Source organism: Anomaloglossus baeobatrachus, chromosome 1, assembly GCF_048569485.1.
Source record: "Anomaloglossus baeobatrachus isolate aAnoBae1 chromosome 1, aAnoBae1.hap1, whole genome shotgun sequence".
Lineage (NCBI taxonomy): Eukaryota > Metazoa > Chordata > Amphibia > Anura > Aromobatidae > Anomaloglossus > Anomaloglossus baeobatrachus.
Window position 1 is genome coordinate 179,034,473 of NC_134353.1, and position 21,503 is coordinate 179,055,975.

The 21,503-nt window shown below is 41.7% G+C and overlaps 1 protein-coding gene across 3 annotated transcripts in view; it reads left to right on the forward strand.

Annotated features, from left to right (window-relative positions):
- Positions 1-20,776, forward strand: part of NEK1 (NIMA related kinase 1) — a 282,342-nt gene extending 261,566 nt beyond the window's left edge. For all 3 annotated transcript variants that reach the window (XM_075347215.1, XM_075347229.1, XM_075347221.1), the window contains 5 exons: positions 14,221-14,378; positions 15,599-15,828; positions 15,907-16,040; positions 17,872-18,004; positions 19,996-20,776. In XM_075347215.1, the coding sequence (XP_075203330.1) occupies positions 14,221-14,378; positions 15,599-15,828; positions 15,907-16,040; positions 17,872-18,004; positions 19,996-20,009 (669 nt within the window). In that variant the 3' untranslated portion in view covers positions 20,010-20,776. The remainder of the gene's footprint in view (positions 1-14,220; positions 14,379-15,598; positions 15,829-15,906; positions 16,041-17,871; positions 18,005-19,995) is intronic.
- Positions 20,777-21,503: the final 727 nt, after the last annotated feature.

Consider the following 21,503-nt stretch of genomic DNA (forward strand, 5'->3'; position numbering starts at 1 on the left):
CCTAGCAGTGCTACCAATCACCTAAAGAATGCACAAAACTCCCGTTTATTTGGATGAAATGATTTTTAATACTGCTTACAAATCATGGCTCTTGGTAAGTCATTGTGTAACGAGACTTGTGCTGCCGGGAATGATGATACTCTATGTGCACAAAGGATTGTGTAAGTGCGGTTGACCTTTCTAAACAGGCTTTTAAATGACCGTCAAACAGCAAATAGGCAGACAATCAGTGGATATTTAAGCCTGAACCAGGCCTGACACTTGCTTTAGCCATGGTTTATTCATTACCAGGATGCCCACTATTAGTATTCACACGGTGTGCTAGGACTAATGGTTCCTTCTAGTGATGAGTGAGCACTAAAATGCTCAATTTGAGCTGGTTAGACTCTAGGAAGAGCTTGATGTGAGTAACGAGCATTATGGAAAGTCAATGATTGGCCTGTTCTGGTCTCTGGACATATACAGCCAACCATAAACAGCATTTCCAGCTGTTTTATCCCCCAGGAGAGCCAGTCAGAGACTGCGACTGAGGTGCCTGCACACATCATGGAGTGAAGCAAGCCTGTGACTTGTCGTCTATGTTTCACTGACAAAATATTTGAGCACCTGCATTACTCAACCGTGCTACGCGAGTACCCAAGCACGCTAATGCTCGATCGAGTGATGAACACGTTCACCCATCACTAGTTCATTCTTCATTTGTATACTTCTTTCAGAAGTTAAGGGCCTGCTTTTCTAGCACAGGGAGTGGACTTTTTTTCAAATATCAAGTATCAAATGTCCATTTAAAGAGTTCTCCAGTTTTAGGTAAAGACAACTTTTACATTTTACAATTTTACAAAAGTTACCCAAAAGTAGGCAATGTTATGATGTAAAGAAAAAAAATATTAGCCTTGAATCCCCAACCGGTCCTAAAATGATGACATCCCATCTATGATTCACATGACTGCTGCAGACATTTACTAACTTCAGAGGTTAGATACTAATGTTGACATTGTGGTCCATAATAGGTCACATAAATCACACCAGGAAAAGGAGGGACCACTGGAGAAGCAGCACTATAGTGGCAGGAGATTAATTGGCTATATAATGGTTATTTCTTTGTTTTATAACATTCCCTTCTCCAGGACAATTGTATAATCCTGGAAACCCCTATAAATGGGTGGTCCAGGCTTAGTAAATTGATGATCTATCCTTAAGGCCCACAAAACACACTAGACTAACATCAGACAGGTTTGACCAACTGACTAATATGTATGTGGGGCTCCCCACAGTCCCCCCGACCCCCCCCCCCCCCTTCCCCACAGATTGTGTTGATGGACAGAAGGATTCTTGGCCTGCTGATCCTTTTGTTCTCTGAGAGGCTGGCCACAGAGTTGTTTGGCATTATCTGTCTCATTGAGAACACTGGAGCACTGACTAGCTGAGAGCCCCTGTGTATAGATTATAGATTGGAGATAACTGTCAGCTGAATAATCAGCCAAACCATTATTTGGCTGACAGCTACCAAACCTGCTTAGAAGTCCAGAAAGGTTACTAATTAGTGTATGAGGCGGTGCTGTTTGGCTCCATTCACTGTGTATATCTGGACACCACCAGTGCTGACAGCAACTGATTGTGAAAGTTTTGGACCACTACTAGTGATGAGCAAGTACGAAGATGCTTAAGTGCTCAGTACTTGAAATTAGAAGCTTCGATAGGCTCAACTCTAGTACCAAGTATAAGGGAAGTCAATGGGAAACGTAAGCATTTTTGTGGAAGAGCCTTTGACTTCCATTATACTCTGTCGTAGAGTCTATCCCGTCTAAGCGTATGACCAGCTCGTTTCAAGCACACAAGCATCTTAGTGCTCGCTCATCACTAACCACTACCAATCTGATAATGATGACCAATACTAAGGTAATGTCATCAATATAATGAGCCTTAAAGGTCCCTTTAATCACTCTTTAAATGAAAGGTCAGACCAATCTCTTTGTTAGAGACCATCATTGGAATAGAGTATTTAGTCTTTTGGTGATGCTTCCATATATTTGGTAATTCTGCATGATATGGGAATAGGCTGACCTTATCCCATTGAGCACTGCTATATTAGTGACATTGTGACCAATAATAAAGGACGCTCAGACTGCACAAGAACCCGAGATAACTACTTGGCACTGCTACCAAATTACATGAATGCATAAGAAAGATGAGAAAAATCTCCTTATATAAAGTGATTAATGCCAGTCTATTATATTAATGGAAATAAGTGGCTGCTTGAAGTTGATGCAAAGTGATTAAGACGAAGACTAAAGTAATCAAAGTCAATGATCGCTCTACAAAGGGATTCATAATAACCTGCACAGCATGGCTAAAATAAATGTGTGTGATGCAAATGAGACTGATTTTGTCAGAAGATTATTAAGAAGTACATGAGCAGTCTCTGACTCCGAAATAGAGAAGTGCGCTGCATATTCTCGTACTCACCATAAAGATGAGAACAAGAAAACATCAACTAGTTGCTGAATTGCATCTTTAACCCCTCAGTAGACGCACAGGATCGCAGTCTGCCCTCTCCTGTACAGACTGGTGACCTTGGACTGCTTCTTCTCTTTGCACTTGTGGAATAACAAACTCTTGGGCTTTATATCACTGACGTCCACAAGAACCTTTTGTAGGTTCATTAATGTTTCAAGTCTATGATTCTGTGTATGCGGAGGGCTTTATAGTCTGCAGTGAAGCTGCTCACTGTGGAGAGTTTGATGTTTTATTCTAGTTCTTACCTTTTATTATTTAATGAACTGTGGCGATGTGCAGCGTTTTCTGGATTTGTATCCTTAGAGCAGCTGAATGTAGAGATACTTTCCACGTACATATTGGTGGAAAGCAAAACTTGTATTTGTAGACTTATTGCTGCAGTCACCAGCACAGTACCTTGATGGTAAGGCTGCTTTCATACATCCGGTTTGAGCCGTGCGGCTCAATCCGGCTGTGAAACCTATGCAACGGATGCGGTGAAAACACCGCATCCTTTGCATAAGCTTCTTACATGCGGCCCGTCCGGTTTTTGCCGCTTGCGGCATGCTACTGAGCATGCGCAGTGGACAAAACCGCATGCGACGGACGGATGCGGTTTTTGCCGCATCCGGCGTCCATAGGGATGCATTGAAAAATGCGCCGCATCGGATGGATGCGGCGCGATGCGTTTTTTTTTTTTTGACGGAGCAAAAAACATGCCAGGGAACATTCCATCCGGCCACCGCATCGGCTAAATCTGCCGCATACGGCAAAAACCGGACGGAACGCAAGCCCATGCGGCACAATGTGGCGCCAATGCAAGTCAATGCTGGAAAAAAACGAAACCGGCGGCAAAAAAAAAAACGGTTTCGTTTTTCAGCAGAGCACTGGATTGTGCCGCACTGCTACAGCCGGATGTGTGAAAGCAGCCTAAGACATTGCAAGCACCCATCCCCATCGGACCCTTTACTGAGGCTTACTATATGTGTAGCAGGGGTTTTTCTCTGATAGTGTTCAATTTGTCCATAGTTCTTTAGTTTCTTATAGTTGTTGTCCAAATATTTAATGAAACACTGGTCCTGAAAAGTTGTTTTTTTTTTAATCCAGTTCTGGGCTTCACACAGACTTTATGGGTGCATGCGGTTTGCTCATGACTCTACACTCATGCTCTCTAAATCATCAGAATCAAAGCAAGCACCTTGAGATCATGCAACGGTGGGGGCGAGTACTCAGATATCAGACACAGCCAGACTCCCCAAACAAATGATAAATTTGGTTTATTACAATTTCTGCCTTTGTGATTGTTATAAACACAATGCTGAACAAGGGCTTTGTATACAGATTGGGCAGCATTGATGGTGCTTCCTTCTTCACATTCAGTGATCATTGGGTGTAGGGCAAGCACATGAGCTGCTGAGTCCTAGAACCTTTGTCAATATCATTTCATCATGTCATCAGATTGATGCAATGCATACATCGGCCTCCTGATGAACCAAAAGGGGAAACGCGTTGAGACATGGTCTTTATACATCTGGACGATAAGTAGCCACCCTGATTTGTTTTTCCCTGTGTGTTGAGCACTATTGCACATTTATTTAGACACAAGCACTTTTTTCAATTGTGATAGGGTGAGTTAGGGGAGGCTAGGGAGAGTCGACGCCAAGTGGGGGCGCCATGTCAATATCATAGGGTGCTGATTTCCGCTGCCAGGTAGTTTACAGGAGGGAGGATTTATGGTAGGGTGTTGTCAGCATTCCTCCCTTACCTGTGCACTAGTCAGTCTGATTTGTTGCGGATTTTTTTGATGCATTAATTTTAGTTAAAAAAAACAATTGTTGTAAAAAAAATGTTTTTAGATATTTGGTATAATAAAGTAATGTTTTTAGGAAGGTTTTTTTTGTTAGCTATGTAATGTGCACCTTCTACTCTCTGAGTCCTAGAACACTCGAACAGCTCTGCAAGCTGAATTTCCCCTTTAATTTGGGCTTATATACCATCCCCAGTTAGAGGAATTCAGCAATTAATACTATGTATTAATATGTGAAAAGGTTTCCCAAAAGTATTTTAAAACCTTTAGGCTATGTGCGCACTTACCGGATTTTGCCGCGGATTTTTTGCGGTTTTGCTGCAAGTTTCGCTGGAGAAAATGTTCATAACATCTCTGCAGTGAATCACCAGCAAAACCTATAGGAAAAAAAAATCCTGTGCGCACTAGGCGGAATTTGACAGCTGCATGTTTTGCTGCGGGATTCCCGCAGAAAAAACAATTGCATGTCAATTCTTTCCGCACGTCGCTGCGGGATTCCACTCCATTGACTCCAATGTAATCGTGAAATCACGCAGGGAATAACGCAGGCAGCAAATTCTGTGCGGTTCACTGCGTTTTCTTGCGTTATTCCCTGCGGTATTTCGCGGTTTACCTCCGGTAATGTACATCGCTTGCCTGCGGTTTTGCAGGGAAGTGATGTCATTACAGGAAGAGGAAGCGGAGCAGAGAGTAAACACACACACATCACAGACACACACACATCACAGACACATAGAACACACATAAAAAGCAAATGGAAATATAGAAAAAAAAAACACGTGGTCTCCGCTGTATTTTTACCGTCCAGCCGAGGTAAACAAACAGCGGCAGCCCGGTATTCTCAGGCTGGGGAGGGCGAGTGCCAGGGTTAATGCCCCCGTCCTCCCGCAGCCGAGAATATCAGCCGCAGCTGCCCCGGGCCTGTCGCATGCATTATGCGGCAGTACCGGAGTGTCCCCGGCTCTTCTTGCTGCCGTGTAGCAGTGGTAGGCAGGGTAATACAAAGAGTTAATGGTGGCGGATCGCCGCCATTAACTCCAGGCTTAATCATGGCAGCGTCTATGAGACAGCTGACATGATCAACCTGTAAGTAAAGTGAAAAAACACACACACCGAAAAATCCTTTATTTTAAATAAAACACAAACAAGCCTCGTTCACCATTTTATTAACCCCTCCCGAAACAAAGCTCCGGCGTAATCCACAGGTCCTGCGCTGCTTACATCCAGCCGCGACTGACACACAGCGCTGAATGTATGCAGCCTCGCAGCGAGACAGCAGAGGTAATTACCAGTCATTTCCCACGGCCGGTAATGTGAACTCACTGCCGACCGTGGGAAATGCAGCGATCTGTCCTCTATCTATCTGTCTGTCTGTCTGTCTGTCTGTCTGTCTGTCTGTCTGTCTGTCTGTCTGTCTGTCTGTCTATCTGTCTGTCTTTCTATCCGTCTATCTATTCTTCTGTCTCTTTATCTATCTAAAAGAAGGAAATTATTATTTTTTTTTCTTCTTCAATGTGCTTTATTGCATTGAATGCAATAAAGCACATTTGCCAACCCACACGCGGCAAAATCGTGGCAATACCGCGGTAAAACCGCAGCAAACCGCATGCGGTTTTCGGGTGCGGTTTGCTGCGTTTTTTTACCGCGGGTGCGGTAATCTTTCAGTGCCTGCGGAATTTTCTTGAGAAAATTCCATTTTCCAGTGCGCACATAGCCTAATAGGGGTGGAGGCACCAGTGTATGAAATAAAAGAAAAATAAAACTATTATCGCTATGAAAATGGGAACTCAATATAAAATTATTTTTAACAGTGGTTAAAAAATAAAAAAAATAGATATTGATACATATTTCCTATTTTTTCCCTTGCTAACAGCAAAAAAGATTAAAAAAAATTACGGTACTTCATGTGTTGTGGGAAAAAAAAAAAGAGGCCACCTTATTTGAATATTCTAAAGAAAAAAACATTTTAGAGCCATTAAAATCGCATGTAAGATAAAACACAAAAATGTTGCTGATCAAGACTGGGGTGAAATGGCCAGATCCTGAGCAGGTTAAAGGTGGACTATGTAATGTTTCTAAAAGTGACCTTCTACATAGCTACACAATGTTCGCACTGGAAGCATATGACGTACAGTAGTGATCGAGAGATTTTTCTGGACCACTTGTTAGAAAACTCACTGAAGAATTCTACAGACAGGCTTTCCAAGGCTTTCAAAGGCTAAACATGAATACACATTAAATTTTCATATTGCATCATCAAAATCCATAGAACCATTCATTGAGGTTATGTTAAAAGGAAATGCAAAAATTCTAGTGAGATAACTATCTAAGGGGGATTCACACCCAGCAGATTTTACCCACACACCATTCTTTTACAATCCATTCCATTTATCTGTTTAACATAATCCTAAATGGTTATGGGACATTTACACCTTGTGAAACCATGATAAAATCACCTAATCTTTAATCTTACCCCAATTTCACGATTTGTAAACACAGAAATAAGATTAGAAATGACAATCTAATATTTAAAGTTGAGTGTGTATGTGTGTGTATGTGTGTGTGTGTGTCCGCTAAAGGAACCCTCACCGTCGCATTTACAATCACAAAATTTTGCACAGACACTCCATTTGACCCAGGGAACATCGTAGACTATGTTTTGACGGGAAAATTTAACCCCGCGCTTTACAGTTACACTCCAAAAAAACCTGCCTATATTAAAGTGAATGGAGCCTGGAACTACTGGTTATTAATAGGAGCTGTGATTGGTTGCTATAGGAACAAAGGACAGTCACAGTATAAGAAGCTTATGTGTGAGGTAATATGATGTCGGTGGGGAGACAGAAAGAGACAGACGAGGGGGGTTGAGAGACAGACGAGGGGGGTTGAGAGACAGACGAGGGGGGTTGAGAGACAGACGAGGGGGGTTGAGAGACAGACGAGGGGGGTTGAGAGACAGACGAGGGGGGTTGAGAGACAGACGAGGGGGGTTGAGAGACAGACGAGGGGGGTTGAGAGACAGACGAGGGGGGTTGAGAGACAGACGAGGGGGGTTGAGAGACAGACGAGGGGGGTTGAGAGACAGACGAGGGGGGGTTGAGAGACAGACGAGGGGGGGTTGAGGGACAGACGAGGAGGGGTTGAGGGACAGACGAGGGGGGGTTGAGGGACAGACGAGGGGGGGTTGAGGGACAGACGAGGGGGGGTTGAGGGACAGACGAGGGGGGGTTGAGGGACAGACGAGGGGGGGTTGAGGGACAGACGAGGGGGGGTTGAGGGACAGACGAGGGGGGGTTGAGGGACAGACGAGGGGGGGTTGAGGGACAGACGAGGGGGGGTTGAGGGACAGACGAGGGGGGGTTGAGGGACAGACGAGGGGGGGTTGAGGGACAGACGAGGGGGGTTGAGGGACAGACGAGGGGGGTTGAGGGACAGACGAGGGGGGTTGAGAGACAGACGAGGGGGGGAGAGAGACAGACAGAGACTGACTGGGAGAGAGAGAGACAGAGACTGACTGGGAGAGAGAGAGACAGAGACTGACTGGGAGAGAGAGAGACAGAGACTGACGGGGAGAGAGAGAGACAGAGACTGACGGGGAGAGAGAGAGACAGAGACTGACGGGGAGAGAGACAGACGGGGAAAGAGAATGTCTGTCTATCTTTTTCCCCGTCTGTCTCTGTCTTTTTCCCTGTCTGTCTGTCTGTCTCTTTTCTCGTCAGTCTGTCTCTTTTCCCGTCAGTCTCTTTCAACATCTGTCTTTCTCCCCGTCTGTCTTTGTCTCTTTCCCCTTCTGTCTCTTTCCCCGTCTGTCTCTTTCCCCGTCTGTCTCTTTCCCCGTCTGTCTCAGACAGACAGGGAAAGAGACAGGAAGAGAGACTGGGAGACATAGGGAAAGAGGCTGACCTGGGAAAGAGGCTGACCTGGGAAAGAGGCTGACCTGGGAAAGAGGCTGACCTGGGAAAGAGGCTGACCTGGGAAAGAGACAATAAGGATAACGTTTGGAACACCATTCGAAGTCCAAACTGGGTGCAGAAACCTAAAAAAACATCACTATGGGGAGATAAGGTATGCACACCAGTGACTATGTAAGGGGAATACATGGAATAGCAGAAACTGCTGTGTGAATACTGACTTGAAAAATCCAATAGCTATATGTAAAGTGAAAATGTGAAAAATGGAATCTGCATTACTGCCATGAACATATGAATCAAGAGAAATTTAGCTACTGAATTGATCAATGCAATAGAGCCCCAACACTACGCCAAAGTATTTCTCTACGTTGGGGTCCCTAGCTTGTGTGTGTCCTCTCATGCAGTTAAAAAACTTACCGTGTATGGGAAGCTGAGACCCAGGCTATATATGCGTATGATATGGATTGGCAATAGGTGTGGTTGGGGAGGGTTCACAAACGAAAAAATACTAACAATAAGGATAACGTTTGGAACACCATTCTAAGTCCAAACTGGGTGCAGAAACCTAAAAAAACATCACTATGGGGAGATAAGGTATGCACACCAGTGACTATGTAAGGGGAATACATGGAATAGCAGAAACTGCTGTGTGAATACTGACTTGAAAAATCCAATAGCTATATGTAAAGTGAAAGTTTTCAAGTCAGTATTCACACAGCAGTTTCTGCTATTCCATGTATAGTGATGTTTTTTTAGGTTTCTGCACCCAGTTTGGACTTAGAATGGTGTTCCAAACGTTATCCTTATTGTTAGTATTTTTTCGTTTGTGAACCCTCCCCAACCACACCTATTGCCAATCCATATCATACGCATATATAGCCTGGGTCTCAGCTTCCCATACACGGTAAGTTTTTTAACTGCATGAGAGGACACACACAAGCTAGGGGGACCCCAACGTAGAGAAATACTTTGGCGTAGTGTTGGGGCTCTATTGCATTGATCAATTAAGTAGCTAAATTTCTCTTGATTCGTATGTTCATGGCAGTAATGCAGATTCCATTTTTCACATTTTCACTTTACATATAGCTATTGGATTTTTCAAGTCAGTATTCACACAGCAGTTTCTGCTATTCCATGTATTCCCCTTACATAGTCACTGGTGTGCATACCTTATCTCCCCATACTGGGAAAGAGACAGACCTGGGAAAGAGACAGACCTGGGAAAGAGACAGACCTGGGAAAGAGACAGACCTGGGAAAGAGACAGACCTGGGAAAGAGACAGACTGATGGGGAAAGAGACAGACTGATGGGGAAAGAGACAGACTGATGGGGAAAGAGACAGACTGATGGGGAAAGAGACAGACTGATGGGGAAAGAGACAGACTGATGGGGAAAGAGACAGACTGATGGGGAAAGAGACAGACTGATGGGGAAAGAGACAGACTGATGGGGAAAGAGACAGACTGATGGGGAAAGAGACAGACTGATGGGGAAAGAGACAGACTGATGGGGAAAGAGACAGACTGATGGGGAAAGAGACAGACTGATGGGGAAAGAGACAGACTGATGGGGAAAGAGACAGACTGATGGGGAAAGAGACAGACTGATGGGGAAAGAGACAGACTGATGGGGAAAGAGACAGACTGATGGGGAAAGAGACAGACTGATGGGGAAAGAGACAGACTGATGGGGAAAGAGACAGACTGATGGGGAAAGAGACAGACTGATGGGGAAAGAGACAGACCTGGGAAAGAGACAGACAGAGACACACAGACAGAGACTGGGAGAGAGACGGTTACCGTTACTATCCCGGGCAATCCCAGGTACTACAGCAAGTATATTTATAAACTGGAGTATGAGGAGGATGTCCAGGGCACTGATCCGCACCATATAAATGTGTGAATTGTCCTTAAAAATGACCATGCTCTGCTCTGCGGTGCATCTGATGTAACAGGGATTATAACATAGAAGCAGCAGAGAAAAAAAGTCAGGCACTCACCAGAGCTTGCTTGTGCAGGTGAAGCACCAGACAGGTGCGAAACGGCCGTCATCACTGGACGTGTCTAGCGTCCTCTCCCTCCCCACCAGCCCTAATGCACTTGTAACCTCCACGATTGAATAAATCGATACCTGCACAAGCAAGCTCTGGTGAGTGCTTGACTTTTTTTCTCTGCTGCTTCTATATTTATAAACTGATTTTTGAATAGGCGACCATTGCTGACTGAGAGACAGTTTGGTTCCAGAGGACGGAGTTCCACTTGGAAGTTTCAAAGGACGAATCCTGGGATCTGAATATTTACACTCTCGCCACCTATGGCCTTTGTAGCTAGAAAATGAAGATAGGTAGTCGCTGTGCTGTACAGTATAATGCTTATAAAGACCTCAGGTTAATCAGATCCTCCTGAAGTGAATGGGATCAACAATACAATTTGACGACAAAGTTGATTGACACTTTTTATTTTCAGTTTCCTGTAGTGATGATCAGGAGGTGTGCACTTACAAGCCATTATTCATTCAATCATTTATACATTTGCCATTTTGTCAGCAGCTCATTCACTCATGCGACCAGGTAACGAATGGTCAATGTATCTTCACATAAGAGATGCAATCAATACATAAGCTTTTTGGTAATCAGGTTTACACTGAGCAATGATTGGAAATGTACATTCATATAAACAATTGTTCCAACACTCATTGCCTGTGTAAAAGGCCTGTACTGGCCTCCAAATACCGTAAACTAAGGTTTTCCCGAGATCAGCCTCTCCCCCCCCCCCCCCCCCTAAAGATCATAAATCCTATAGACGACAAAAACAGACTGTACAAAGTGTCTCAAAAAATAATTTCCTTAATTAAATAGTATCTCTATAAACATAAAAACAACAGGATAAAAAGAGAGGAATATGATGCCCCACAGGAACTAGACACACAGTTGATGTGTATATCCATGGATAAAATCTAATCACATAGAATTGTATCCTTTATGTAAATACAAACCCCAAAGGGTAATTATTCCATCTCAGTAATAATGCAGACCTACATGGATTTCTTTATAAGGAGAAGACAGTCAAATACAAAAGGTATATAGCATGCTACTGCAGTTATCTGTGATATCATGCATGAGGCCGAGGTGAACAAGCAGTTATTGTCCAAAGTGAATGGCAAGTATGTAATGCACACGACTGCTACATATACAGGGTCCCACAGGTAAGTGCTTACAGGAGTGCACCAATAAGTTAAGGCAGCGCAGTGGTATACTTCGACTACAGGGACCTGGAACAGTTTGCAGAAGACGAGTGGTCCAAAATTCCAGTTGAGAGGTGTAATAAGCTTGGTAATGGTTATAGGAAGTGATTGATTGTAGTTATTTATTCCAAAGGGAGTACAACCAAATATTAAATTAATGGTATCAACAATGTTTTGGAGTTTTATGTGAAATTATGTCAATTTGCCTTTTTTTTGTGTTGTTCCAATTCACACAAAGGAAATAAACGTGTATAACAAAACGTGTAATTTCAATTATTTTCTTAGAGAAATACTTAGGAACTATTTGAAGGGAACCAAAACTTTTCTCCATGACTGTACATCTGAACTGTTGATGATATGGTATAGAGAAGACGCTAAGCAGAGTGATACAAAGGTTTGAGGGAAATTATTCAGTATAACTTGTGTTTTAGACATTGAAGTCCCTGGTGGTTGTATGTATATGAGTCCGGTGGACGGTCCTACTAGTGAATGATCACAGTCTCCACATGCACAGTCATAAAGGAAAGACTGTCAATCACTGAATAGAAACGCCCACTGGATTTGTGCATGTAAACACCAGGGAATTTAATGAATAAAAAAGCATGCTTTACTGAAACTTTTCCTACAAAAATGGATATAAATCTGATCAGCTTTTTCTGCTTTATTACATCCTGCCTGCAGGTCCAAAACAATTTTCAACACGACAGGTTGCCAATAAGACTGGCATAAATTTACACCCATCTGAGTAAAGGAGATAATTAATACGTTTGGTTCGTTTTGACCCAAATTCACATAATGTGAATATTGTTGAACATTCAGCAACTGTTCTATTAATCTGAAATAGCCCGATTCAAATCAATGAAACCTATTATCAATCTGTTTATCTGCATCAAAACTGCAGCATAGTAATTCACCAAACAGTGAGCAATGTTTACTTGCTGTAGGATTTGTGGCTAAATTTACACTATTTGCTCTTTTTCTTGTTTTTTGGTTACTTTTCTTATGAATTAGTAGTGATGAGTGAACCTGAACTGTAAAGTTCGGTGTCCGTACCGAACAGCAGATGTTCGGGTCCCAGGCCCCGACACAGACTTCTCAGGGAAGTCCGTGCTACAGTTGGGTTCAGCCACCCAGATAAAAAAAGAAAAAAAGTGTTAAAGCAGGAGAATATACTTACCGAGCCTCCCGCACACCTGAAACACTACTTCCGGATCCACTGATCAGTTCTCATTCATTTTCACTGCTTTCTCAGCCCGCTGGCGGCTCTGATTGGCTGCCGATAGACCACGCCTCCACCCTTTCTATCTGCGCCTGTGATCAGTTGGAATCACAGACGCTGTCAGCGTGCTTATAATGGAGTGTAAAATAAATTAATAAAATGGTGTAGGGTCCCCTGATAGTGATACCAGCACAGATAGAGCTGCAGCTTCAGGCTGCCATCCCCGCCATGGGCTTATCTTGGCTGTGTATCAAAATAAGAGGAATTATTTATTTATTTTGCACTCCAGTATATTCACGCAGACAGCACCTGTGATTCCAACCAATCACAGGTGCTGTTGGCGAGAGTGGGGGGCAGCCAATTAGAACCGCCGGTGTTCGGGGAAAGCATTAAATATGCATGAGGACTGATGAGCGGACCCCAAAGTAGTGTTACAGCAACGCGGGAGGGTCGATAAGTATATTCTCCTGCTTTAACCCTTTTGTTTTATAGGTAACATTTGGGTCCCCATAGGCTTATATGGGTTTCGGCATTCGGGCAATTTTCGGTTTCAAGTCCGGTCCCGAACCTGACTTTTTTTTAAGTCTCACTGGACCCGAACATCTGCAGGTTCGCTCATCTCTATAAATTACCAGCTTTAGAAAGCAAGAAGAGAAACTGCAAGTGTTACCAATAAAATACGGGTGTGTACTAGTAGGTGTATAAAGGCTAAATTCACTGTCCAAATACAGAATCCATCATCAATCCTAAATATGATTCAAATTATAAATATCATAAATGTAATCCTAAATAAGTGTGCAATACAAGGATGCTAACTACAGCCATGAAGGAGTAAGTGATGAATGCAAGCCGTATTGACTGCAGTATATACCCAAATGGAAATAAATTAAAACAAACTTCCAAAATAAATCATCCCAAGTATCCAAATTCGGATTCAGATGCATAGACCTAATTGGTGATCTAAGAAATGGTCATGGGTCAGTAGATAGAATAGATGTTATGTCTCCAAACCAAATGTTATTTCAGCACTTTACACGCCTTTTATTTTTGGTGGGATTTTTTTTCCCCCCCTTTTTTTTTTTAAGATGGAAACTGAGCTGAGCACTTCTATTTTTTTTTTTTTTGCCTAAGTCAGTGTCTGGAAGTGTTTTTACAATGGTGCTGGATTAAGTGTGAGAAAACGGGTGTGATATTTCACAGCTTTTTAGATGCCTAAACATATACTATACTCACGTTTTAACTATAAGATGAAAATCTTCCTACACAACTGTCCTCTAATTACTTCCATATTTTATTAATGTCTGCATTTAACATTACTGGAAATCTATGCTTACTTCCATTCTGACTTTATGTAAAGCTTGATATATGTAGGGCTGTGTATAGAACATCTTTGCCATACACCTATCTGTGCGGTAAGCTGCAAGGTTTCAACGTATGTAGAATGTTGCAATTGTCATTAATGCTTCAAAACTCTCAAGAAACATACATTGTTTTTTTTTTCTTGTTTTGCTTTTTTTTTTTTTTTTTTTTTTTACTTTGATAGATGCTGAGGACATGCTCTCTGCCTGATCTATCAAAGTTGTTTAAGACATTGGTGGACGTGCCAAGTGTGGCTGACCTGCAGGGAGAAGAGAACCTGGAAATAGAAGATATTGAAGACGAGCCTGTACGAGATGTCGATCATTCAGATTCTGAAGACACGTGAGTACATTGACATTTATTATCTGATTTGACCTCTTGTGAACACAACAGAAGTCTTTCCATTACAGGTATGCTGTCATGCGTTCTTCCATCTCCATTTAGGATACTGCCCTGACCTAATAATCTCACATGTAATATTGGGACCAATTTGTCAAAGTCTAAAGAAAATATAGGAGAATGTTTTTACTCCAAAATGAATGCCTATGCATCATTACAGTAAATTTCCTTTGGGAATTTTGTCTGAATCACATTTTTCAGATATTTGCATGAAAACCCCATTGTAAGCGTTCAGCGTAGAGCGCAGGATAAATGTGAGCCATACCGTTCTACGATCTCTGGGAGGCAGAATGAACAAATCAACAACAGTTGAAGAATTGGTTTTTTTTTTTTTTTGTTTTTTTTTTTTACTTTTTACAACATACATGTACTTTCTTAAAGGGTATACAGTAGGTCACTATTTTCAGGTGTAATCAGTACTATTGTCCCCATAAACATTGACTAGGCATTGGCCAAATCCAAGTTCGTTCCACAGCTATTTCCTCCATACACTCTAATGCCAAGTGCTCCTGTGCTCTCTGAGAGAGAAACTGCAGACTGCTCTGGCAGCAGCCTATGTCTGCTTCAAACAAAGGGATCCCTGTATCTTCCTCTCCCCTGACTTCATCCATGTCACAAAGTTCAACATTTTTTTATTTCTGCAAATGGCTAATATGGGAACTCTGTTGTCGTACAATGGCCACAGCGCTAATGAGCCAGTGCCATAAGAACCCAGTCTCAGCTCTTCGAGATCTCAGCCTGTGCATATGCAACCTCTGGCTCCATTTTCATGAAGTCCTTTGTGCCCGCGGCCAGGACACCCCCTCCTCCCAGCCCCGGGCCTGCAACATCGCCTTCCTTTTGTCGCCACTGGTTTCCTGTGACCCCGCACACCCACACAAGTGTAATTTGGACACTCCCTGTATGACACGTAATAACTGCCATGTATTTAAGACCTGGCTTTGAGTCTTCTGAACTTAACTAGCTGCCTGATAGTCATATATTTTATGAGGCTGCTTGATCAGGTCAGGAGACCCACTGGCAGGAAGGGGATTGATGCCATAGCATGGACCAAAAATATGATTGTCTACACAGTAGCACTAGTTTCCAGTTATTTCTTCCTTTGTTTTTGTTACGTTTAACTACAACTTCTTTTATCTGATACTTTTTTTGATGCCTTGCAGTATGTTTGGAGAGACAGACCGAGATCTGCAGGAACTACAGGCATCAATGGAGCAGTTACTAAGGGAAGAGTCAAATGAAGATTACTGTGGAGCTGATGATACCATAAATGAAGATAAAAATAAAATGAATGAAGACGAGAATAATGATGTGGAGCCTGAGGAGGCTGACGTAGAGGACGAGGAGAATCAGCCAAGCAGTGAAAGTGCAATTAATGAAGAATGGCATTCAGGTACATCTCTCATAATGCCAGCATGATGTTCTCTGTGTCAGTTTTTACAACATTAAAACATTTATTGCGTCTGTGCAGATGACAGCAGCGAAGATTTCGAGAATGAATATGATGAAGGTGACAGCGTTTTTGGACACCTGGAGGAACTGAGGCTGAAATTAGAGCAAGAGATTGGGCTTGAAAAATTCATTGAGGTTTACAACAAAATAAAGGTACTTTTGCAAGTAAAAAGAAAACATATTTATGTATTTACTGTATGTGTATGTATATATACATATAGTAGAGAGACCATATAGAAAAATACCCTTTAAAAATTAGAGTTTATTAATAATAGTTTAAAAAACGTTTTAGGAAAAAACACTCACAAATTATGTGAGAGGTATATCAGGGTACACAATAAACAAAGGGAATGGCTTAAGGACCCTAGTGGGCTCTAGCACCTTGTCAGCCTAACTACCCCAAGGGTTAGAACCCTGAATTTCGACTTCACCCTAGGTATAGATACAACAAATTGAAACAAGCTAGTCTTTCATGCCAAAAATGTCAATGTAAAATATAGATGCGGTAGGATGGCTTGGACCAATTGAACTAAAGTACAGACAGTAAATAATATTGAGATGCCCATGTAGTCAAATAATGGTATAACATACTTGTATATTTACACCTTACACAAAATGTTAGATCCATCTTAACAAAGCCATCCAAAAAGAACTCAATGGAGTCTTCAGTAGTTAGGTCTGTACTTGAACCCCCCCCCCCCCAAATACTTAGTACTCGTCCCGACGTATTTCTTTCCAAATTATGGGTTTAATAAGGGGACCCATGTGGATCTCTATGCCCAGGGCACATGAAGAAATGCTGACAGTGGCAGCAATTGATCTAATTGACCACAATAGTGTATGTGACACTAATCTGAATTCAGCCATTTGATCCCTGCCACTCCATGCCAACTACTCTGTCCTCCCTGCTGATCCTACATAGTTTACATGTCTACAGCAATGATATCCTATATACCTCACATGAGCACTACAGGCAGTCATTGGTCTCCGTTATGTCATGTATATATATTGCTGAGCTGTGTACAGCTATCACATGAGGTACAAGGAAGGTCATCACTGTAGATAGGTAATCAGAAGACCTGAAGCATGGCAGAGAATTAAAATGGTGAATATACAATTTATAACTGTTTTACCTCTATTGGTGGCAGTGGTAAACTAGTAAAAAACATGAAAATCTCTTCAAGATAAGCACTGAAATTTATTTTATTATGCTGTTTGCTCATGGTTAGTAATTGTGCATAGTCTGACTGTGCCGATCGCAGTATTTATGTGACATAACTTTTAGCTCCAAATCCACATTTCCTCTGGAGGCAGTTCCTGTTTGTGCACACAATGGCTACAGAACATTAACACTTAAAGGGGTTGTCCACTACTAGGACAACCCCTTCTGATTCCACATGTTTCCCCTAGGTAAAATAATAAAGCCTATACTCCCCTCCGGTTTCAGTGGCTCACGGCTACATGACCCTGAGGCGCGTAATACGGCAGTCTAACTACCCAATCACTGACGCTGGTGCAGAGGGGTGAATGGGATTTTGGGTGGGGAAAGGGGTGAATATTCATTTTGCATTAACAGCCGATGCGCGATTTATACATTTTTTGGGGCTTACAGCAACACAACGCTGCAATAAGTTACATGTCCTAAAGGGCTTCCCAAACCCTACTTCAGGATACAATTAGTAAGGTATGCAAAAATGAACTGCAACTAGGGCTTGCTTTTGGAGTAGGACTAAGTATACTCCAAAAAATCCTGCTAGGGCTTAATTACGGGCTAGGTCATATTTTCGGATAAACACAATGTATATTTAGGCATTTCTATAACACCAAATCATGAACATGGTTTACAACTTGTAAAAAATAGCCAATCTACTCTAAAAAAATGTGTATTTTTATATTGAAATCTATTCATTTTAATGTAAATCTATACATTTGTTGTTTTATGTATGTGTGTGCTTTTAAAAGTTTATTTTTTTATTGTCTTCAGGCCATACATGAAGATGAAGATGAGAATATTGACACATGTTCAACAGTTATGCAAAACATTTTGGGCAGTGATCATCTGTATTTATATCCCAGGATACTCCGTCTCGTCATGGCTGATGGAGCATACCAAGAAGGTTGGTTCCAATTTTCTTGCCTACTCCTACCCATTTTGTATTTATAAGTGGCTATTGTAATATAAATACACTATTCTAATATGTAGAACTTTGCTGTTCACGAAGCTTCCTTCTCCACCACTAAAACTCCAAGAATTAGCAATTTGTGAGTATGAATAAATATTTAAACATAACCTTTAATCAATAAAGTAATATAACATGATTACTCACACAAAATCAACTTGCCCATTAATAGCAGGCAAACAAAAACAACGCAAAATGCCCAATTCACAGTGATGGATGCAGGTATGACAGATGCTGTCACATAGAAGAATATATAGAAAGACAGATACTGACAGTAGTCAGCCAACCACAGATGGTCCACACATGAAAGGTGCTCACCCGGTTGGTGAAAGTCTACTGTTCAATAGACCATTATTGACTTAGGGGAAAAAAAGGAATAGTAAGACCACATTTGGAATATGGGATACAATTTTGGGTACTACATTTTAAAAAGGATATTCAGAAGTCAGTCAGTCAAAAGGCGGCAACTAGATTATTGCAAGGAATGGAAGGAAAGCCTCCTATAAGATGAGGTTGAAAAAGTTGGATTTGTTTTCTTTACAAAAAAGACATCTCAAAGGAGATCTCATTTACATGTGTGGTCAATAAAAAGGACTGGCCTATTCCATCCAAAGACTATAGTAATGACCAGGGGGTACTCAATGCGAGTGGACGAAAGGCGATTACGGCACCTAAATAGGAAAGGGTTTTTAACAGTTAGAGCAGTCAAATTGTGGAATGCCCTGCCGCAAGAGGTAGTAGTGGCAGATACTAACAGCTTTTAAAAAAATGGCTGGGTGATTTCCTCAGTACACACAACATTGTCGGTTATACATGATTTAATGACAAAATATACAGTTAGTGGTGGAAGGTTGAACTAGATGGTCCTAGATCTTTTTTCAACCTATGCAACTATGTTAAGAAACAAATTGTCTCACCCATATATTGAATCCAAAGGAGGGCGTTCTTATATCTGTCACTATTGCAAAGACTTGTCCGTCCAAATCAGCGGGGCATAGAGGAAACCCCATTGAGCCCTAATCAAACTGCTTGGATCCTGGTAAACACAAAAGCTCTCGCTTAGGTATAGTTGTAGACTATCCTTGACAAGGCGACATTAGCTTACAATTGCCCGACGTGTCTCCCGATGCGTGTCTTCTATTTAGGTTGATCGACAGATGGCAATGCACATATTCAACTATGACCACTAACACACCAGCATCCCAATAATGGATCTACCATTAGTCAGACTGGTACACTGATATGTAAGAACGTCCTCATTTGGAATCAAGAGATGGGTGAGACTGTTCCATTTCTTTCTATACTTTCGTAACTAGTGGTCTATTGGACAGTAGACTTTTACCAACCGGATGAGCCCCTTTCATGTGTGGACCATTTGTGATTGGCTGACTACTGTTAGTATCTCTCTGTCTAGATATTCTTCTATGCGACAGCATGTGTCATACCTGCATCTATCACTGTGGATTGGGCATTTGTGTGTTTTGTTTTGTTTTTTGCCTAATATTAATAAATATTAATAGACCGTTTTATATTGTGTGATTAACCATGGCACATTATCGTATTGATTATTAAAGGTTATGTTTTAAATACATCTCTAAAGCTAACAGAATGTTTTGCTTTGTATAGTCTAAAGGCCAATGTACAACCAATATTATCCTAAAAGGTCAGCAAATTATTCTATATGGACATTTAAAAAACTGTAAATATGTTCAGGGTCTTAAGCAAAATGTTCAATGAAAACGGTTTTCAGCCCAATAAAATAGAAAAATTAGACTCTTATAAGACAATGATTCCAATAGTATGTGTGCAGTATGTTTTCCAAAGTCGAGAGCTCCTAGGTGTTCGTCATATTGGCATTAATGTGTACGTGCCCATATTACCATTTCCGTTTAATTAGTCTTTCATCATTTTTCTTCCATTTTTCTTAGATAATGATGAATAAATATCTCAGGATCCTCATATACAAAATATTGCTGCTCGACTGTCTACATCAAATTTAGCCATTCTGCTGCAAAAATAAAATATTTTTTTAACACAGATGATTTTTTTTTCTATCGGCATGCAATGTGAAAGTCCATATGTATTCACCCATAGCGTATGAACATGAGGTACGTATTACTTCTTGGAAGGCTGAGTAGATGAGAGCGGCGGAGCCATAATCTATGACATATTTGTACTTTTTGTTGATGTGTTCATGCTGTCCTATTAAAGCTGGGACACGGGTTTTCTGGTGTCAGTGATACACGTACTCGCGTTTTATTACCGGGGCCAGGAACGTGTTTTGTCTTCAGCCTGAAAAGAAATCAAATCCAATGCATTGCCATCTGCTTTCAATGCTATTGTTTTTTTTTTCCACTTTTGATATTTCTTAATGAAAAAAATGTTTTCAATAACTTGTTCATGTCTAATTTATTTGTCTGTTTGTGTTAAGACCACAGGAATAGATTGCGAATTTCCTTTTTGCTGAATTAATTTGTTTTCTTACCAGGGACTAATGAATAATAAAAATATTAGCCAATCTCTGGTTTATTGTGACTGTATAATGGCGTCAGTGTAGGCACCGCCATTACTTTTTCACAATCCATAAATTATCAAACGTTTGCTGCAACATGTGTGAAAAATGCTTTTTGCTTTTCCTTTAACTCAAATCATATTTAAAGAGGAAGTTCATTATTAACACTTAAAGGGGTTGTCTGGGTATATAGTATTGATGACCAATGTAGATCATTAACCGTAGATTCGTGTGGGTCTGCCACCGGGCACAGGCAAGCGGTCTGTATATAGGTCATCATCTACCAGCTGCTGCCTGTGCCCGGTGGCAGACCCCCACAGATCTGCTGCCAATGACTTACATAGGGCATTAACACTATATACCCAGACAGCTCCTTTAAAAGGGAGACTATCCTACTTACTGGAATGACTGTATAGGGGCTCGGCCCCCAATAACAATTATATCTTTTTTTTGTAGAGATCTGATGTCAGTCATGAAAAATATAGTTTAAAAGCCATAAGCAAATTGGGTTCCAGATACACTGAGGCTGGGTCAGGCCACTTAGAAAAAGCAGCCCAAGTTCATTGACAAGTGCCCCCCACCACCACCCCCCCAGTGCATTTTCAGCTTGATTTACGTATAGGTTCTTTGATGGCTTTCTCCTGACTGGCACCTCATATCTCTACAGAAAAGGTATCATATGTATTGGGGGACACACCTACACAGCTATACCACTACTTACATGTGTAAACGTACTTTCTCACTTCGTCCCTTTCCTGTTCAGTTGTCCCGTCGGTGCCTTTGTCTGTACCCTTCCTCCCCACTCCCGCGAAGTGGGATTCAGATGTATGCACCAACGGGGCCACTGACTTCAATAGTGCAGATGGAGTCACCGTGTGCTTTGTCATGCACCATTTACGGGGGTATATGCTAATTTGAGGCGGA